The 22,255-nt window shown below is 34.5% G+C and overlaps 1 protein-coding gene across 6 annotated transcripts in view; it reads right to left on the reverse strand.

The window, feature by feature from the left end:
• PCDH17 (protocadherin 17) overlaps nucleotides 1-22,255 on the reverse strand; it is a 117,651-nt gene that overhangs the window by 73,604 nt on the left and 21,792 nt on the right. For 4 of the 6 annotated variants that reach the window (XM_014966103.1, XM_014966101.1, XM_014966098.1 and 1 more), the window contains exons 3-4: nucleotides 13,968-14,026; nucleotides 13,370-13,542 (exon numbers count right to left, since the gene is read on the reverse strand). In XM_014966103.1, coding sequence (XP_014821589.1) covers nucleotides 13,370-13,542; nucleotides 13,968-14,026 — 232 coding nt within the window. Of the gene's footprint in view, nucleotides 1-13,369; nucleotides 13,543-13,967; nucleotides 14,027-22,255 lie in introns of those variants that run through there. The other 2 variants (XM_014966099.1, XM_014966104.1) reach the window with 2 other exon arrangements.

The following is a 22,255-nucleotide window of genomic DNA, read 5'->3' on the forward strand; positions in this document are numbered from 1 at the left end:
TGAAAAGGCAATAAGCTTGTATTTCCTGGGTTTCATTAGGATTGTGAAGAGTATTTTTAGCTGTCTTGAACTTAAAAAGTTTTTTACTTCTGTAATATTTTCCAGAGTACTCTGTTCGCAAATATTGCCAGTAAACTGAACAAAAGCACCAAAACCCTAAGTGAAAATATCATCATTTATGTTTTGAAGAAGTGTTTTATTTTTGTTCAGCTACAGAAGCCTATGCAAAAGAATAATGTTACCTGACATAGGGTTAAAAATAAAAAGTTATGTTTTGTGGGTTTATAACAATAAATAAAAATCATACTGTATTGGTTCAAAACGGGCAAGGTGGTTACAACTCTGCTGACTGATGAGCCTCCACCGCAAAACCTCAAGCACCTACCTAATAGAGAATTTATTCCAGTTTTGGATTATTAAATTGCAGCTAGTGTACAGGAAAAATATAAATTGTAATCACTTTTGGCAGATGGTTACATTCAACAAAAGCACACTACCTCTAACAGCAGGACAGTTTCCTATTTCATAACAAATCTGAACGTGTTTTGATTACTTGCTTTTTTCTGCTCTGTGTTGCATATTATCTTCCCGTGCCTTAAACTTCTAGTATTTTTTTTCTCTTTCTTCTCCCTGCAACTCTTTCTCTCTTTGTCTTTCCATACTTCTGTATACCAGAAAAAGAATCAAGTTTACAATAAGGAAAGCAGCTGTATGGTACTGATTTTCAACTGTGCTTGCAAAGTTTAAATATAAGAGTCTTCTTTTTAATAAACAATGAGCCAGCTACTGTTGCTGTGTATACCTGTGAAAAGCTACAGAAATGCAATAAATTTACAATGATCTGTAATTCTACTGACATCTAAAACTGTCTTAAAAAAATTTAAAAAATCTTTACATTTTAAATAGCGAAGAAATTTTTAAGCTTTAAATAGTAGCTTATTTTGTCTTTCTTAAAGAGGTTGCACATCTTCTGAGATCACTGTAAAATAAAGATCTCTTAAAAATAATAGTAATGTGGGTTCCCAATTTTCACTGATCATCTAATTTGTCTTTGAGAGATTCTTATCCTGTATCAAAATTTTAGCAACATATTTCTGCTATTCTCCATATACTAAGAAAAATGGGAATGTATGCAAAATAAAACAGATAAAATTAAAAATAAAGGAATAAAACTAAATATTATTAATAAAGAATGAATATATAGACTCTAAATGTAACAAAAATATGGATATTGACAATAGTTTTGTATAAGGAAAAGGTATCCATAGGCAAAATTTATAACTACATATCAATAACTAGGCTTAAACATTTTGTGGGATTTTATTTTTACAATAAATATCATGAAGCCAGAAAATTTTGAGATAAGATTTATTTTGGAAGTCCAAACTACTTAAATTCTCTTCTTAGTTTGAAATAACCGTACAATGATAACTGAGATTTTACTACATGCTTCAAAGTTTTTGATACTTCTCTTCAAAATTTGCATTTTTATTAATGTTTTCTTATCGGTTGAAAATTGTAATGAATGTTAAATTTAACTGTACTAAGTTAATATAATAGTGCTTGCTTTGGGGGCAGTTGCAATCTGTAATATATTTTATCATACATTACTATGTGAAGTTTACAGTGTTATCCCATCAAAATATATGTTTTGAGAATGTCCTTATTTGTTGATTATAAGCCTGAATGGGGGAAAAAAAAATTAATATATATATATAATGCCATTGCATGGTATTTCCAGTGATTTAAGGATATGGTACAATTCAGTAGTGTGCTCTGGCTACTCCGCAGTACTCTTTAGAAGCAAAAAGTAGTTGCAGCACACTGGCATATTAAACTGGATTTAAGACTTTCTTCACAGCAGTAGTTGTAGTGTTCAATGTAGTTTTCTTTCTCCATCCCTCTCTATTCGATACACTTCCCCTCAGAAACATCTGCTTTTCCTATGCACTCAGGCATTGTTGGGTCATAAAACTTTGACTTGAGAACAGAGAGGAAAGGAAGTGGTACCTGACATGACTGAGGGTCACATTCGACTTCCTATGTTTTATAATGTGGACACAAATCTTACAAATGTTTTAGTCAAACTGTTTTAATTTGCCTTTTTTTTAAATTATTTCCCTATGGGAAAATACTGTGTCTATGAAAGAAATCAGGCTGAGAATTTGACAGAAATTGATTTCATTGACTATTTCTCAGTTTTTTCATAGAGAAAAATACTGTCTTTTTTAGGAGTGGCTGCTCAAAAGGGACACATTGTTAGGGCCACATAATATGATTTCCCATATTACATGTTCAAAATTTCTATAATAAGTAAAATATTCCTATAAAAGAGATGTGAAGCTGGTACTTTCTGAGTTATTATAAGGATGTGGTACAAATTCTATATATCTTGGGGCGGGAGGCGGGGAAGAACAAAAGAAAAGTTATATCTTCTTTAAATTAGAAGTTATTTTGGATGAACATATAGATCTGCATTGTCTTGATGTGAACTTTGCTTACAACAACAAAATATCACAGGGATAAGGGACAGAATTCTCACTTCAAATCAAACTGTTAAAGTAGAAAAGAAATACCACGTGCTAAAACTAATCTGACACATGTGAGTGTAGGACTATTCACATTCAGCAGTGCACACAGATCCAATATACACTTCTCTAGATCACGCAGATTACAGATATGCTGAAAAATTCTCTTCATAGTATCCAAACAGACACAATTCCACTTTGTGACATTTTTAGTCTGTATGTTTGACTCAGAGCTTGGAAGGTTGTTTGGACTGTTTAAATGCCTAGAGATCATGTCCAATGTGCAACCTAAATTGCACTTTTTATGTAAGAACCGCATTCATTTGTTAAAGCAAAAAATGGGTCAGATAATAAATTTCTGTATGAAGAATTTAATTCAAAACTCTGAGAAAGAAGTTGATAGACTATCCTCTAAAAATCTAAGGTGCACATCCCTATAATATTTAAGCAAACACCACAATGATTATATATATAATGTTATATATTTACATTATGTGGACAGCAATATACATTATTAACTATATGTAAGAACCTTCATTTTTTAAATACTGTTTTTTAACTGTATACTATATTTTTAAATGACAGCTTTTCCCTCAGTAGGATTATAATTCCCCAAAACAAGCTTTATGATTAAAGTAGTAGAAAGTTGAAATTTATGAATTTGTGAATTGTTCTCATATTTGTAGTTTTAAAACAAGCATACAATGCTTTAAAGCTTTTAATTTTCCGTATAGACTGCAAAATAAAATTTTCAGGGACAACAGTTAACAGTGTCTTATTTCTGTATTTGTGCATGAGTGTGTGTACATATATAAACACACACGCTACATATACATATACACTATTAATATTAAAAGAAACATTAAGAGATGTAGGATTTTTCACATGTATTCACATGAACATCCCCACTGATTTATATGAGACAGTTTTTGTATAAAAAAGCCGGAAGAATCTGCTCCTAAATTTAAAAATGATAATTTTAAAAAATACATTTGCTCGTCTTAAATAAAGGAGTTTTTTTCAGTGCCACAGTATGACTTGGTTATACTGGGCATATGCTCCTCTCCATTTCATGCTGCAGAGGGGAGCAGATGGAATTAAATATAGCTTGGCGTGCAGCACAGGGGCAGCCATGGAGCAGTGTGTTTTAGTACCACGCAAGCACTCCCAGCTCCATATACATTAGAGATGAAACACAAAAAAAGGGCATGTCACCTTCAGGAAAGGGTAGTAGTCAGGGAACATCTGTTATACATGCAGTGTTCCCTGTAGAAAGAACTGAAACATGATGAAATATGCATCAAAAGTTCCCTATGCACTGAGGTACATTAAGTCCCTTTCAAACCATATGAAGCCCACTTGGGGGAGGGAGGTTATTCGAGTGCGGCAGCTGGAATAGGAGAAAGCAGCAGCAGGGAATGGAAACCAGCTGTTCTGCCATTCTGGAAATCAGGATGGGCAGTAGGTGCACAGACGCTGTTACACTGCATGCGTATATCACTGATGTACAGAGAGTATATAGAAAGCAGACAAAGTTTCACTGAGCAGTAATTAGTTAATCATGCTGCAGCTCTGCCGCTGAGCAAAGTCCACGTTAAGTGCTAAGTACTATTATATTGTGCTGCGGATTCTTGTTGTGAAGCACCACATAACCCACATTCCCTGCGATTCTCTAACATGGTGAGCTCTTCCCATAGAAGACGTTCACAGACAAAAAGCTGAAGAACAGGTCGGTGCAAATGTTGCCTTTCAGGATGTTTTACTCAGGACTAGACAATACATCGCATCCTCACATTTAATTATGGCATCATAAAAAGCAGAGCTACAATGGATCCTCTGATCCTGGGTAGGTTAAAATAAATCTGGGTTACCGCTGACAAATGTGTATTTAACTTGTTTTAAAAACTGCCTGGAACAGACATTCTTTAACTTATGTGGGTAGCCTGCTACAGTACCTAGCTATCTTTATAGCAAAGTTCTCCCTCATATGTAACCTAAATAACTCTCCCAGCAAATTAAACAAACAAACAAAAAAAAAAAGAAAAAGCAGTCACCATCCTATTTATAACAACGTTTTATATACACAAAGACTTTTATTATGTTTCCTCCCAGATTTTGTTCATTTAAATAAACACAAATTCTAAACAAACACTTCTATTAAACTTCACCACAGGCCATGTTTTGTAAGCTTCTATTTTCTGCCATTATTCTACCTCTTTGTTGATTTTGAATTTTTCCAAATCTTTCTTAAAAATATCCCTACAAAGTGAGTACGGCAGCTTGTCACTAATCAGAATGTGCTGCAACTCTGGCCCAAATTAAATTCTACTACTTTTCTCCCTCTGCAAACCAGGGCATAGGAGAAAAGTAGTATGCACACAGAAAAAGAGCCAGGAAAAGGACAGACTGGATTACTGTACACAGAAATTTGGAGATGCGCTTTGTTCCAGAAGAATAAAATATAATTAGTATTATTCCAATTGAAGCATTGCTGAATGGAATAATTAGCTCCTGTCTTTTATTTAAGACGCTCCTGTTATGTCTTCCCCAGCTGGACATAAAACTATTGATAACTACAATCCAAGTTCAGGTTTCCAATTAATACACATCAGCTTTATAGTAAATCCACCTGCAGAATATTCTTTCCTTTTAGTAACAAGAATGTAACTGGATTAGGATTATGCCAAAATTTGACCAATATTGTTGTTCATCATATCTGTATTTTCTGCTGACTCAATAAAAGGAGATGCAGTCATAAAATCTTGATTTAAAATGAGAATGAAAAGACAAAATGTTATATTTATTTTAATTGTCTCCTTTATATAACTGAATAGACACATACTCTCATATATGTTTTTTAAACTAGAATTCTATGTAAGTTTAATTAAAAGGAAACTGTAAATACACCATACAAGGACACCTTCAGACCTTCAGACAAAGACTAAGAGGCAGAAATAGACTCTCTAGTCTTGTTACAATAGTTTCCATGATATTAAGTATCTATCCAATATATGAATATATGCCCTAAAATTTTAATTAACAAAAGTAAGCACAGGCAGAGAACATCCATTTACCACATAGGAAATGCCTATAGCCTGAAACAATGAAAACTATCTATTCCCTGATTTCCTTGTTTCAAAAGTTGTTGATCTTTCTATGCCCCCACTTTTCTTTCAATTTATAACAAGAATCTGAAAAGAAGAAATGTTAGCTGAAGATAATGATTTTGACATACAAGGGCCTCGTCTTACTGAGAACTGCAAATCCTTCTCTTGCTTTTCTAATGGGAATAAAACAAAAAGATAATTTATGGATTTTAAGTCTTCCAAGAACAAACTGCAGTACAACGCCTGGCCCTGGGAAAGATGGTGTCAAATCAGGGAGTACAGAAAGGAAATAATGAGATTTACACTCGTGACAAGGGAAGGATATTCTACTTTGTTGCCTCTAAAGTAAAACATGAAGAAACGGGCACCAACAGCTACAGCACCCAAATGTTAGAATTTGCACTCTCATCTCGGACATGAGACATGATAACAGACTTGTAATCTTAAAGTGCATGTTTTAAATTAATTTGCACAGCTAATCAAAGAAAACTCTAAAACTTATTAATACTTTTATTGCTACAGTCTTAAGCTCTTAAAGTGTTAGTAATGATCAATCTAAATTGATTCGGTGATGAGGCTTCCGATGAAAACAAAATATAGGGCAAAAATAAAGATAATTTTCAACCACTGAATTAATTTGTAATTATAAAACAAATAGTAATAATGGGGGGAGAATTGAAATTACCTGAAAAATATAATATAACACATCAAATAGTGCATAGATGAAGCTGTGCTGAATGCCTATAATTCCTTCTTTGTGTCACAGTGACATATTTTGTGCATGTATAGATGCAGAAAGCTCTTTCTGCGTGTTTTGAAAGTCAGTTATAGAAATTCACCCTCCCCTAATTCATGGAAAAATACATTAATTAAATGTGGGATATGCTATTCACAAAACTTCACTGCTACTAGATACATGGTGATAATAATCTGCCAGATGCTGAAACATGCACCTGATTAAAAACCTGGTTTGGCAGAACTCAACTCCAGTTGAAAAGCAGGATAATAGGCAATAACAGGCGGCAATAATAGGCTAAGATACTCTGATGCAAAGTGTATTCACTGTCACTTCAGCTGCCAGAATGTTTGCCCTGCTTTTCTATTTTGTATCAACGAAGGCAGATAAGTAAGTAGTTGAGGTATTAAGCTAATCCATCCCTTCTCCATTAGGATGCCACTTCCTTTTCTGACTTTTTTTAGGACAAACACCTGCTTTCTCAAACTTCTCCTTCCTCGCCTGGATAGCTTTACTTGAAATCCAAAGCTGCTCATATACTTACAGCAGGAGCACACTACAGAAGGAAACTGTGCCTGAGAACACCCCATCTCTAACAAGTAAGTACCAAACTGGACTCTGCTTTTGAAGCACACCTGACTACCATTCAACCTGACGTCGCCCAGTGTCACTCACAAATCTAGACTCAGTGTTAAAATAACTGAAATGTAAAAAGTGAACCTAAATTGACTGGTAGACTAGTAAACTGTCTAAAACTAAAACTTAAAACCAGAAATATATTCAATATAACAGAGGGAAAAAGAAATCTTTAATACTCTGAGTAAATAACAGTTGGTACATACAAGAGATCTGACGTTAATTTGCCCAAATCCATGATATAGTTTGCTCAATACATAATACAGCAACAAATATGTCATAGATTACTGGACATTAACGTGAGAAAGGTTATAAAAATAATCTGTACAGCAAAGGCAACTGCTGATAGAAATACCTGTATTTCTATCTCTAGATCATTAGCTTAGATTCAAAGGGATATTATTCTGGTATTTGAAAAAAGGACATTATAAAGATTTGCATAGCCTAGCTCAGCCAAGGTAAGGAAGTCTTGCAAAAGTGTTACCTAGATCAACTTTAAACGAGTGTTTGAGATCAAGGCACTTAGAACATTTGAAACTTTTATGAGTACTCTCCTGACTAAATGTGAAATATATTCATTCAAAAGTTTAATACAAATAGCAGTTTCAATGTGACTATTCAACAAGGATGAGACCAACAATAGTGCCACTAATTCTCTAAAATTTAGAGATAACAAATTTGGTCAATCAGAAGCAGTTACAGAATAGACAAGTTAGTCTTTGACCTATGCTAGTCTTCATCTAGGATCGCACATGCTTGCCTAAAGTACAGAAACCAAAAAAAGGAAAGAGAAAAATGTGTGGAAAAGAACAAATGAAAGGGGTCAGGGGGAGGAACAAATTGCATTTTGTTTGGGCTTTACCTAACCATTTCCAGAAGTTACAGTGCTAGGAACAGATACTATTACTAAGTCATACTAAGAAAAGGAAAGAGTCTCTCAATACAATTAAATTGCTCTTGTAGCTTGCCTGGGTAACAATTCATCAGATGAAAGCGAAGAATAGGTATTGTATGCAAGTCCTGATGTACAACAGCAAGTTAGCACCTTACCTGACTGTGTAATGGGTAAAAGAGTTGAAAGGGATTATAGTCCTGAATGTAAAGACTCTTAGGAGGCGTCAGAGCAAGCAGTGCAGTCTGACAGATATTCACATTCTAGACACAGAGAGAATGTGAAAGAAGATGTTCTGTCCAGGGGAAAAAAAAACAAACCCAAAAACAAATCAAACCTATGGGAGGAAGCAATGTTGAACAAAGTATTTCACAGGTTGTGTCGGCTCTGGGGGACTCCCAGCTTCCATTAGTTTCTCAGTAGAAGCCATCACTAGCTCTGAGAACTTAGAAAAGAAGTATTTCTCCACAGTCTTCTTTTTCCATTATCTCATTAAGCTGATGTACTTGTAAAAGAACCCATCATCCCAATGGCAGGGAAAGCATTGGTGATGATGTCAGACAGCAGAAATTTGCTTGATGAACTTTCTGCACTTACCAGTCTAGACTGATTCTCACTCAGTTAAACAGAATGGATTTTAATTATCCTACAGACTCAAGCAAGATTATGACAAGAAAATCAATGGATAGTTCCAAAAAAATCTTGGTAAAACATTCTGATAATTTATGCTGAAGATGGATAGTGCAGGATACTAGATTTCAGGGATCATTCCTGTTTAGGAACTGAGAATATAAATGTACAAGTTACTACAAACACATTCTGTAAATATATGCAGTGGAACTCAAGGATTAACACTATTCATAGAGATTCTGTAACACTTAAAAAGATTTTATTCCCAGAACTGTTGCATGCAGGATTGCACCAGTTGTGATGCAAATGTGTATTTGTTTTGACAATGAAGAAGGAAGCATTGTATTTTTAAGCTATATTTAATGTCTTTTTTTTCCCTGAAGATACATTACAGTCCTTTTATACTAGCCATCTATATCCTAGATTAAAATGGTGCTGTTCAACAGAGAAGTCTAGTGAGCAATACAGGTCCTACAGGACATGAAAGCTGAAGAGTTTCTTTTTACCCTTCCTCCAAGGAGGTGCTTCCATTTTCCATTTATTCTCAGGATTCATGCTACTGTTAACAAGGCAACAACGCATGCAGAAATGTCCCCTCTATGGGATGCAGGTGTGGATGGCAAGTAAATATGTTTAAAGAAAGATATAATGCACAGTGATAAAACAAAAACCTAGCAAAAAAGCTACCGAATTTGGAGACACTTAATCCCTTGGATATTTTTGACAATGACATGAAAAGATAGATTTCTGTTAAAGCAATGTATTAGGTTTACATTGGAGAAGTTTGTGGAGAGCTGTCTCCTTTAGCAGGGACCCCACAGTGCAGCAGGGAAAGAACATGAAGAGTCCTCTCCCTGAAGAGGAAAAAGTTCCAGAGACAATGTGTGCAACAGGGAAGAAGGGAAGGTGGGGGGGAAGTTTTTTTTTAGGATTTAGTTTTTATTTCTTATTACCCTACTCTGAATTGATTGGTAATAAATTAAATTTCCCCAAGTTGAATCTGTTTCACCCACAAAGGTAATTGCTGAGTGATCTCCCTGTCCTTATGTCAATCCATGAGCCTTTTGTTGTATTTTTTTGCCCCTGTGATAGGGGAGTGATAGAGGAGCTTTAGTGGGCACCTGGTGTCCAGCCAGGGTCAACCCACCTCAAGTAAGAAAACACAGACAGCAAAAACCAAAAGGAAAAGGAAGGACAAAATCCTGTGAAAATCTAACAAAGACAATGATTTATGAGTTACTACAGAAAAGTCCCTAAATCTATATTGTTTTACTGATTATAAGGTAGACCTATTCGGAATCCACTAAGAAAAGTATAAAACTTACATCTTGCTGTTGTACTGCTTCCTTGTAGATACCATTTATGGTTTACAACATCATTTTCAGCTTTGGTTATCTTTTCAAGAAATATATATTATTGCTGTTATGCTTAAACCATACCAAAAAAACCCTTTATTCTGTTATTTAAATATAAAATGTGGAAAATATATGCAACTTCAGATGAAATAAACAGGTTACTTGACGGATGTTCTTGTAAGACTTCTAGGTAGAGTGATCTCAAACTGTCCAAACTAGTGATAGGGTTTAAAGTTTCAGCAACAGAAGTGAAAAAAAAGAGAGGAGAAGAAAACAAATCTATCTAAAACCATTCTGTTGAAAGAGTAGCAGATGGAACAAGCTGCTTCATAAGACAGCTGATTCAGATAGCATAAGTAAGCTTAAGAGACAGCTAGGTATTTTTATGCAGAAAGTGGCTTGGAATTCCCAGCAAGAGGATATATGGTTGAGATAACTAAAATGGGACATGTTTATTTTAACACAAGACTTACTGTCCTGGTAACTTTTATCGGGTAGGGGTTATTTTCCCCTTTCTTTCCATTAAGGCCAAGTGATGAGCTTTCATAGGCATTTGATAATGATATCCAATTTGCATTATGTTTCCCATTTGTGTGAATGTTTACAGTTACCACCAGACAAAACTTGCTATCTGGAGATATTTTCCTTGAAATCAAATATTTTAATAGTAAACTTACTGAGGCTTTACCACTATTTTAATGGAAATTATAAAGTAAGCTTGATTGCCTCTCATGCCATGCTGAAATCAGGTCTCTTGTCTACAAAAATTATTTTTTCATAAAATTTCCTACTTCTCTGTTACTGATAGAAACCCAGTTGTTGCAGTGCTACTGACACAATTTATGTCTCAGTATGATCAAGTTGCCTGGGCTAGAGTTGCTTCAAACTGTACTTAAACTACTGGTATATGGGTAGAGTTCAACTGGTGACAATTGTGTTCAGAATTACATACAGGGGATGTGAAACTCCAACTTGGATAATTTTTAAATTAGGAACCTCAAGACAAGATCCTGAATTAACAGTTAATCCTGATCATTTTTCAAAAACGTCAGAAAATCTAATAATTAACAATATTCTAATAGCAGAAGTTAAGCTATTTTAAATATCTTTAAACAAAAATAATCAAGGCTGAAACTTTGCTACAAAATAGTGTATTCCCATCCCTGCACACAACTCAGGATGATGGCAGAACCACAACTTCTGATACTGCTTCAGGCAAGCTGTCCATCTCCTTCTCACAGGAAAAAAAATATCTCTAAAGAAAATTCAGTCCTTTTTCTATCCTAATCACATATATCATACTTCCCATCGTCCTTCAACTTGGCTTATGACTAGTGAAAGCAATTTTGTTTATCTTCTTTCAAAAGAGAAAAGTTATTCTGGGCTGAGAACCCTGATCATACTAAGCTCAATGACAAGCGATCATTGATTTCATTGGGAACACCACATTGCACCACATTTGTTACTGCAATGATCTGTAACCCCATAAGGTGCTCGCTGGAAGTTCAGTTTTCATAACATGCCAATGATTTTATTACAGCCCACTTGAGATGGAAGAGTTTGTACAAGTAAACAAATGGATATCATTACCATTTGTAATTATATTTGGGGGAAAAAAAGAAAAAAAAAAGGAAAAAGAAAAAGGTAGTTTATCTCTCTATCCTCATTCTTTTTTTTTTCAGTAAGAAAACTCACAGAAACACCCACTGCTGCAGTTCAGTGGCTGACAGTACTTAACATTCACAGTTTAACATATGTTTAATAAGAATGTGAGGAATTCCTATGAGCCACTGGAATATGCTTTTTCTTGATGAACAGGGTCTCTCATCTAGATATAATGACAAGTGCAAACCTCCATATAACTCTTTGCATTATAATGAAAAAAAGCTATAGGAGTGATTGACTTAATTGTCTTACTAGATGTTATATTTTGACCAGAATTTAGGCTTGATGCTGCTGGACAACCTGCAATATTGCGAAATCTGGCCATATAGTTCTTTTCCAAGAAAACCCACGCATTTTTTAATTTGAGTGGCAAATAATTTTTATAATGAAACTTCTAAAATTTTAGAACTCTTTCATGGCTATACTTGATAGACAGAAATGCAGAGATTTTGTCTTTTTCTTACACAAAACTGAGAAAATTTGACACAAACTCAAAACAGGGAAAAAAAATAATGTCCAGTACTGCATCTTTATACAGATCAATGTCCAATTATAAGCAGAGAGTTGCTGTGGCAAAAAGGTCAGGAAAAAATAATCTTTCTGGCATTTATTACTTGGAAAATAAGGTCAAATACGAGGTCAACCTTCAAATACATACAGAATAAATTATACTGCAGCATTCTAAATATTCTACACAGCAAAAATTATATTGCAATCTCAACTTAATCAGAAAAATGAAGTTGAGCATGTATTTCCTGATAACTATACTACAGATGAGACTAGCTAGGGTAAGAAGTAAAAAACCTAGGACCAATTAATCAAAAATTAATAAAAAGCTTATAATATATTTCTGCTTAATTATAAATATAGTTTCTTACTAAGGCTGACGTATAATAATCTTTCAACTGCCTTTAACACCACAGAATCTTCTCTGGAACAAATTGAAATAGTAGCAAACATACAAAACATTTAAAAATAATTCAGTGGTGAACTTCTTATTGTTTACAGCCTAGAAGCAAGACACAAACACACACAAGGCTGGAGTACTTGGTCTGTCTGATGCTTTTAGAAAAAAGAAGTGTCTCTTGAAATAAAAGACCTTATATTAGATAACACACATCTGGAAAAAAATGAATTGGACACAGAGTTTGAAGAAATAAACATGCTTTTTTGTCAAAATAAATGTTTTGAGAGAGCACTGTCGTTGTCCTGATACAAGCAATTTTAGCTGTTTCACAGACACTTATGTGCCTCCACACAGTGTGAATGAAATTATACTGAAAATCAGATTATGTTATTATTTAACACATCTCACACTACCATTAATTGTGAAATCAACATTACAAATAGGAAAATACATCCATGAAATGAAAACATCTTCTGATTCAATTTTACGTGTCTGATATCCCAAGTCTCTTTTCTTTTCCTCATCTCCAAACTACTTGAGGAATGTAAATGACTGGCTTTCTTTTATCTGTTGCAGTCACGTCTAGTTTGAATTTCCAAATCATGCTTTGGTAGAAGGACTGTATATAATATATCGCAGGCAATGCCAATGGAGATAAAGTATTTTTTAATCATTTTAGAAAAGTACTAATTTATTTTTTTTTAATCTACTTTGGATACTTGCGGTTTCATTTCATGTTCATTCCAAAAGATACTGAGCGTTCTTTGCTCTGGGCTAGCTACAAGATTTACTGTTTTCTCTGATAGTATTATCAGTGGGCTATTCCACCCTGATAAACCATAACTGCAATACTAATAGGTTTATAATGACAGCTTAAACTTTACACTTTATAAGCATTGGAGGCTTCACTCACCTTGTTCAAGTGGCTGGCTTTTAGTTGAAGTAGTTTTCATCTTGAGTGCCTCCCTAACAGACATGTCACAGCAGGAGCCTTTGTTAGTGTCTTGGTCACTGTCAGCCTGATCACTGTCCCCATGCCCGCTGTCCCTCAAGCTGGCTCTTTCTGGATCCTTGAACGTGGAGCTACTGAAATACATATTTCAAAAAAAAAAAAAAAAAAAAAAAAAAAAAAATATATGCTGTGTATATAGTATACTAGTTTAGAGTAATGTAATAAATTCTGGATGTATTTACCAGTATTTATCCATTCTCTTACATTTGTAAGAAATACTCACTGGATCCCTGCGAGCCAGAGTAAATATCTTCAAGTCATTCAAAATACTTTCATTCAAGCTAAGGGTTTTAATGAGTGTTTTGACACCAGGTATGTCATTGGTTGTTGCCCTTCTTACATTGAGTGACCTATTAAAAAAAAAAAAAAAAAAAAAAAGAGAAAAAAGAGAGAGAGAGAGTTGTATTTACTTGTTCTAAGTTGAATTGTACTCTCTGGCAAAGCAATTTTGACAAGAATGCAAATGGGGAAGCCGAGAAAGTTATTTAATAGGCCTTACCTTTGAACAAACTGCTGCCTGCTGCCCATGTAATTGGGCTCTGCGGGAAAATTGTCTGTCTGTGAAAGAGAAGGAAAAAAATACGTATAGTTGTACACTGGACAAATCTCCTGCAGAGCAACAAGATTTCCTAGAGGAGAAATGATTAATAATTCAAAAATTCCCTTAATCTTCAGATTTGTACATTTTAATTAAATTGGAAAATGCTGGCATGTAATTATGTGCTCAGAACAATTAAATGATTCCGGTCCACAAATTACCTGCTAAAGTAAACAATGAGGCTCCAATAAGTGGCATCCTCTGTTAGTAACCTGACAGATGACACTGTTTATGTTTTTTCATTAGTTAGATATTAAGACTGATGGTTATTGAAAATGAGAGAAAAAATTACTTTTGCATATTACAAAATTGAATTATTCAATAATACTAATTTTTAATCATAATTACATCGTTTACTGGGATTCTGAAGCCCTTACTGCTGTAATACAATTTCATATATTGCTATATTACTCTTGAATTGAAAAAAATAAGCAAAAAAGTCAAGAAAATTTACGGCTGATTAGCTGTGGGGTTTCTTAAATGCTACTGGAAAAGAGCAAGTATGAAAATATTTGGATTTTCTCTCTTTAATTTTCATCAGTATTAATAGCTATGTCAGAATAATGAGAACCACACATGCAAACGAACATTAAATGATTGTTGTAGACAAGTAGTTTTTAAAAGAAGACACTTTCATTAAGTCTGTCATGAGTATATTTTTAGCAGCATGAGCTAAGTAACTGTAGAAGCAGAAGCATTTACAGCATCCAGACCAACATGGAGTCCTGCCAAAGGGAACTGAATTCCCCTTGTATCATCAGCTGAAGTTCTTTGGGAGAAAGAGAGACTGCATCTTTCACAAAACTCCATATACTGTACATTCACACACGTTCACTTCTTCTTGCAGCTGACCTGGTGACAGAGCTTCTACTGTTTTCTGCGTCACTTCGTATCACACCACTATGCTTGGCAGCAGCTATGAGTTTTGCAACAGCATCCAGCCTATCAGTATCGGTAACACAGGCAGCGCTCAACTAATGGAGCAGAAGGCCCAAGGTAAGGTTTAGTGTCACACAAGTGTTTACACAAGAGACTGGTCTCCTGGATATTTGTTTTCCACTACCCACTCCATTTTTTTAGCTTCATTTTGATTTTATAAGTAGGTGGTCATTACAAGTATTTGCTACTGCTTGTATGGCTGGAATATTGAAGTTTGGAAATGATTCATGATGTTACATCAGAAATTCAACAGCTTTTGCTGTTTGAAACAGAAAATAGGTAGCCACCTGCCATTGTCAAGGTACATGTGAAATATACATGTTTATATATCAAAGATATGTGTGATTTAGGGAAGAGTTGTTTGGCACGCGTGAAGTCAATTTACACTGTACTTCTTGTTTCTAGTTAAAGGTCAAAAATTAGGATTATGGCACACATTGCCTTCACATTTTGAAGTTGTTTCTAATTTAAGCTGTGGACTACATACATAGCATTGTATGTGTCATTACAAAAATAATCTGATGTTTTATCAGTGAATTTTCTTTTATGATAAACTGACAGAATCGGGTTTTACTCATCTGTTTTCAAAATATAGCAAAAAACTCCTATACTTATAACTCTAAATGATTTTCTTATCACATCAAAATCGCACATAATTTGGAAATCTGCATGTTTATATCCAACTGGAGACTTGTTCTTCAGCAGCATTATTTAAAAATGGGTCTATGAAACCTCTTAAATACTGCTTAAGAAATGCAAACAATATACTATATTACAGAAGGATAATTCTCAAGATCTGGGACATCAGTCTTAGTGTTCTGACACTGTTTTTCCAAGTCAGTGTTTCAAAAGCCGATGATTTCAGCTACAGGTATCCAAACTTTTTAAAATCTGGCCACTTCAGTTAGGGAGCAGGTTAGTGCTTTACACTTTAAATCAGGCAAGATCCTGTTTTTAATATATACAATTAGAATAAAAGCTTGTCTTTATTTTTAACATGTTTCAAGTTATAAAAACAAACATTGGAAACAAGAAAGAGAAAGAAATGGAGGCACAAAGATAAATATTTCAGCATTCATATATGTAATCTCTTAAATGTAGCACATCATATTTTGGAAGCAGCCTTGATCCTGCCATTTATTCTTTTCTTGACGCAAATTGTAAGCTAGTATCCCTCTTGTATGCAGCAAATCCACCCCATATATATACACATATAATCATTATGACACTCACAGAGCCCAGTACTTCTCAATCTAAATAAACCTTTACAATGGCAGAACCCATGTCTATTTTCTAGGTCTAATATCTCAACTACAGATGCCCAGGAATACTGACCTTATGCTTTTACTTACGTAAGAAATCTGCCGCCTCCTAAGCACAGCTGCTACTAGAATCAACATTTCCATTTTTCATGTCTTTGTCAGGCAAAATGCCCACTATAAACTGCCTTTTCATCAATTTTCTGCCATTAAAAAAGTCGGACTTTTGCCCTGGAGTTAATTATAGCACCTCCTTAAAGGTGGCACTAAGAGCTTGTCTATAAGCTGGACCACAGTAAGAGCTGGTCATATTTTTTGTTTCTGCTTTTTCATAGTAAAAAAATCATTTTGGACACCCTGGACTAGCCAAGATATAAATTTTAAAATAGAAGTTATGCCCACAACTCAGCTGCCATCCTAAAAATGGAAGCTGCTTCTAAGAAATTCTGTATTTATGGTAATCATTAATGACCCTTAATTCGACATAATTTGACCAATTTCCTTCGTATCGCATTTTGCAGCAATACAAACAGTTGGGTGCGTGTTACAGTGAGTTCATTGCTGCAAAAGAACAAACTTAAATACTCAATAACCATATACAGCTACAGATCTCACAGTTTAACTCTTTTCCTTCTGCTCTAAAAGCATTAGACCTTTTCCTGTGAACTACGAAAGTATGATGCTTGTGTTGAGCTGTAACAGAGCACCCTGAGATACAGGCAGCAAAGAGAGAATTGCTTCATGTATGATAATATCTATACAAAAATTGGGATAATAAAGAAACATTTAATTTTAAGGCTAGGTAGTTTAGAGGAATCTTCGAAAGTTAAGCATCTGCTTCACAATGGATTACAGAGAGATATGAATGTCTAGCTTCCTTAAACCCTTTTTTTTTTTTTAATCCCAGTAGATGTGAGAGGTCATATACTTAAAATTTTTACACTTTAACATCTATGGAAGTGATATTAGACATTTCAGCTCATGCATTAATCATACTTTTTTTCACTGCATAGCTATAACACTGAGAAATGAGTGCTACTTTAAAAATCTATCAACAGCAAATAAACTCTTTGTTCTTCTCTGGATATATAGCCCTGTCCAGGAAATTAGAACCACTGTGTCTCTCCTCCTCCAATTTTAAGGTGGGCTTCAGTTCCTCTGCAGATAACCATCTAAAGCTAGGCAGCTACTCTAAGCTAATCAGCTAAGGTCCTTTTATAAGCACTAGAGACATACAAGATACTTTATCCCATTTTGGGCATCTAGCTTAGGTACCCAGTGCTCCCAGAGGTGACGTTCTCCGGTAATTCTAGGGGAATCTGGATGACCAGCAAGATGTTCAGTGTAATAGCTAAAGCTAAGTAAGATGCATTGTATCAGATGTGAATGACATGGAATTACATTCTCCTATAAATAACCAAAAATTACTCAAATTCCGGCAGTGTTAACTTCCTGAACAAAACAAAACAAAACAAAACAAAAAAACCAAACCACACTTAAGAAAACCCCCAGAAACAATCTGTCTCTGAAAGGCACTGGAGTTAAATAGTAAAGATATATTTTCTGTTTCTGTGATTCAAGGTTGATGGCTGGAATATCCATTAGGTCACCAACTAGTAAGATACAAGTTCTTCAGTAGGAAGAAAACATCCTGGGACAAATGGTCTCTAAAACTAAAGCACAAGCAGAACTATCCACTGCCCTGGTTAGATACTGGAGAGTTAAAAAGTCTGTGGTGTCAACCTAACTGTCCCTAGCTTCCCTAGAGAAGAGGTCCTGTTTTTTTATGGCTCCTTTTCACAGATTAGTGGAATCAGTTAATTTCCAATGACAGTATGCTGTTAAATCATTCAACAGGTACACTTTTTCACAGTGGCTACAGTGTCCCCTTAAAAATACTTTCTTCCATCTATCTGTTCTAATATGTGACCCTAGAATAAATTTGAAATTTTAGGAACGCTGCCATTACTGCAATGTTGCAGAAAAAACCTGAGGATTCCGGTACACATGTTTAATATAGCTTTCTCAGAAGAATGAAGCTCATAAAAAATGCCATTTAGAAAGAGATCAGACTGCACATAAAGATTTCAAAATCTGTCAAAATTTAAAAAAGGGGGGTTACTACCTATCAGAAAATACCTTATAGTTTGATTATGTTACCTTTTTCATCAGGGAATTGAGGAGGAGTAAAATAAAAGAACAGGCAAATTGAACCTGCGAAAAAAACCACTGTTACTGGTATGGGGTTTCAGATGTGACAATATAATTGCAACAGTCTGTTAATGTGACTTGAAGAATCATGTACTGCCCAGTGTTTGGATGAACAACATATAGAATATCCTTCAAGTGATATTTTACAGTGCCTGTGAAACCATTAATTCTATTACAGGGGTTAGATCTTGCATATTAAGACCACACAGGGGCTTAGATAAACTACGGTTGTTGCTAAGTATTGCTAACTAAGCAATAAGTATAGCTAGTATTGCTAAGTATTGCCAGCTAAGTATTGCTTTTACATGGTGATTTTGGAATACTGAATTTTAGAAAGTCAAAATAAAGCCATTCAAAAGTTTGAAAGTCAAAAACTAAGGTTCTACTAACTAATTCTAGAATGGCTATGACTTCCAGAAGTTTCATTTAGAGAAAGGAAAATGAAAAATTATGGCCAAAAACAGAGAATCAGAAACAAAGTTCTCATATGATCCATTAACCTTAAATACTCTCATAAGAAAAAAAAAAAAATGAAGAGAAAGCTTCATCACTGGGAACAGTTTGAAGCAGCCTGGACAAAGGATTACACAATGAATTATGGGGAATACTTTTAGCAATGGGCTACTTTAATCTTGCTTTTTCTTTTCTTTTTTAGTAAGTTTATGTTCCCAAGGTATATGTGTTTATTTCTGTTGAAAAGTTTTGATTTTTTTATAAATAAAAAGGAGTTCCACTGTACCTCTGCACACAAATATTTAAAAAAAAAAAAATCAGGATTAAAATTACAGCCCCATATTAATCAAGAAGATTTCAGGGATTCTGCTGTTGCTCATTAAGACAATGGTAGAGGACTTCACAAGGCTTCTGTTTTCAAGAATTCCTATAAAAAGCTGCCCATTAAAAATTAGAGGTTCCTAGCTATTTTCTTTTTTCATTCTTTTTAATCAAAATCTTTTTCATGCCACAATTCTGAAGATTTCTTTGGTATATTCCATAATGTTTGACTAAAACTAGAGAAAAAGAAAAGAAAAAGTTTTCAGTTCGACAGGTCTCTCTCCTAAAAAAAAAAGTCTTAAAATCAACATGACTACAAAGATATAAATTGGAAAAGTGAGCAAGAGAAAGCTGAGAGGGGGTGGGGGTGAGGGGTGGGGGAAGAGAGAAATACAATACTTAAGTATTATTGATAAATTATGTCTAGAAATAATTTTCATATTAGGGAAAGATGTATTCTGAAACATTAAAAAAAAAAAAAAGGACTGAGAGGTTAATCAGATTTATTAATATTAAGCTAGTAGAATATTCATATTTTTTTCTCAGAATTACAAGAACAAGTATCACATTTTCAGAAATTATTCAATGCAACTCCATTTTATGTAGGTGTTCATACCTGGAACTATAATAAAGCAAAATGTCTTTGCTGACTCTAACTTATTTTTAATTAAACATTAAATGCAAAAATGAAATTAAACACATCTCCCCTTTATCAGACTGCCACTTAATATCTAACTCAAGTATCTTCTGTGTCTTTTCTTGAAAAGCTTAATTCTAAGTAGTCACCCTTCCCCCATGTAACAAAGATCTTATATAATGGCAATCACATTCCAAGACAAAAGAATTGTATTCTGCCAAATCTAGTTTTGAAAGAGCAGACAATTGCCTTCATTTTGTTAGGAACAGTTTGTGTTCAACATAGTACAATTTTTCACAAAGACTCCTCAGTATAAGACTGCCAGTGAGTGTATATACTTAGCCTGAAGTAGTAGTTTTCTATTTCACCAGACTTCCTTCATTAAGAAAATGTATTTGCCCAATAGCAAATAGCCCAAAACCAACCAACCAACCAAGCAAACAAACAAACAAAAAGCCAAACTGGGCATAAACTTCTAATAAGTTATTCTACTTTTTTGAAGGACAAACTTAAATAAGCTGCTTTAACAAATCTTGTCCTAATACATGCTCTCCACTCACATTCTTCTGGAAATGTTTTTGAGACATAATTTATATGACATGGACATATTTGGGAAGTTTCACACTTGCTGCAAAATGTGTATTTTGGTCTTACAAGACCTGCAGTGTGTTTATGTGAATTTCTGACATATGTAACACTCTTCAAAAGCACATTAAAAACACTGGGCAACAAAAACAGTTGGATCCACAATGCAAAAATGTTCACCAGGCTGCTTCACTCTTTATTGAAGAGTGTTGGTGGCTCGTGTTTTCTCTTTCTCTTGAATGAGAAAAGCAAAACTGTGAAGGAAAGAGGTCCTGAACTATTCAATCAAATGCACAATGACTTCTGAAAAGTGAAACTCTGGGGACAGAGACTACCATCCTTTCCTGTAAGTGAAGGAAAGAATATTCTCCCCATATAAATGCCTGGTACATGTACTATTTTATTTTAGCAGGTACTGTATTTTTTACCAAAAAAAAATTATTACTAATTTATTGCTTAAGCATTCATGTTAAGGCATTGCAGATATTTCAGCTGTATTTCTACTACTGTCTTACTGAAAACAATTATTTCTAAAATTTTTACAGGGGTTAAGTCTGCAATATACAAAGCACAAAAGAAGGCAGAAGCTTAGACTGTAAGGATTTAATACGGTGCAAGTATTTGCAGTCACAAGGCCCAGGCAAGCTTCCTCTCACCTCTTTGGAGGTTGCACCAAGCCTGAAGGCTGAAGAAGCTAAAAAAGTCAGTATAGAGACACATATTTTTAAGTGATCCCGGTAACAAAGTAGACTTAAAAGACACTCAAAAGATGAGGTGAGCCTAGACCCTGATCAGACATTTTTTAGTATGAAATTTAGTATGAGATTGAAGCCTTTCAGGAACAAGTTTACCTCTTCTTCGGTGGACAAGTCAGCATAACAAAAACCTTCAACTCCCCTGAGAGACCAAATGCAGGATTTATGTTCGAATTCAGACTTCTTTCTCTAAGGAAGATGGGACTAGGAAAACTTGTAGAAGCTGAACCCAAAATTTCCTTCTGCTGGAAGGGAATCAAGAAGATTTTTCCGGACCACACTCAAATTGCTGCTTATTTCATGATAGTTTCAGGTTTCTGAGCCTCATTTTATTTTCCACTGGGGAAACATGAAATGTAAGCATCTAATGAAATTAGCATGGTCTGGGAAGAGAATGTGGAAAGATGTCAAATGGGACTAGGAAATGTAATTGTAATATGAGCTCTTAAGATGAACTACTTTTTGGAGAAGGTGCAAGATTAGAACATAGGAAGAGGTGCCAAACATCACACCACATAAAGAGCTTGAGCTGAAAGTACAATAGCTCTGTTTGTGCTATCACAACGTCAATAAATAAACATAATGAAATTCATGACACATTATTGCATTGCTCTCTATTGCCTCTATTCATTTAAAAATGAACACGTTTAAAATAACTCACAACTTGTCAGATGCCTGTAAGCAGTGCAGTTAGACTGGCATTTTAAGAGGCTTTCTTGAAGATCTTATGAGAGAGCTTGATATGACTTATATCAAAGTAAAGATGAAAGTAAGAGAAAACACAACAATAACTACTTCACCTGAATCTGCTAGTACAGTTGCATCCAATATATTTACACTGTTCACCAATGGTATGTACTTATTGAAGCTACTCTGTCAATAAAAAACACATTAAGAATCTTTTGAAAGAGCTTCCCTGTCAATTAGGCTGCAGATACATTCTATCGCTCCAGTTTTTCTGTCAATTTAATATACTGGATCATATTAACAGTACTGGCTTGTCAATAAGGCAAATCCGAATCCTATTAA

Source organism: Calidris pugnax, unplaced genomic scaffold, assembly GCF_001431845.1.
Source record: "Calidris pugnax isolate Ruff unplaced genomic scaffold, ASM143184v1 scaffold20, whole genome shotgun sequence".
Classification (NCBI taxonomy): domain Eukaryota; kingdom Metazoa; phylum Chordata; class Aves; order Charadriiformes; family Scolopacidae; genus Calidris; species Calidris pugnax.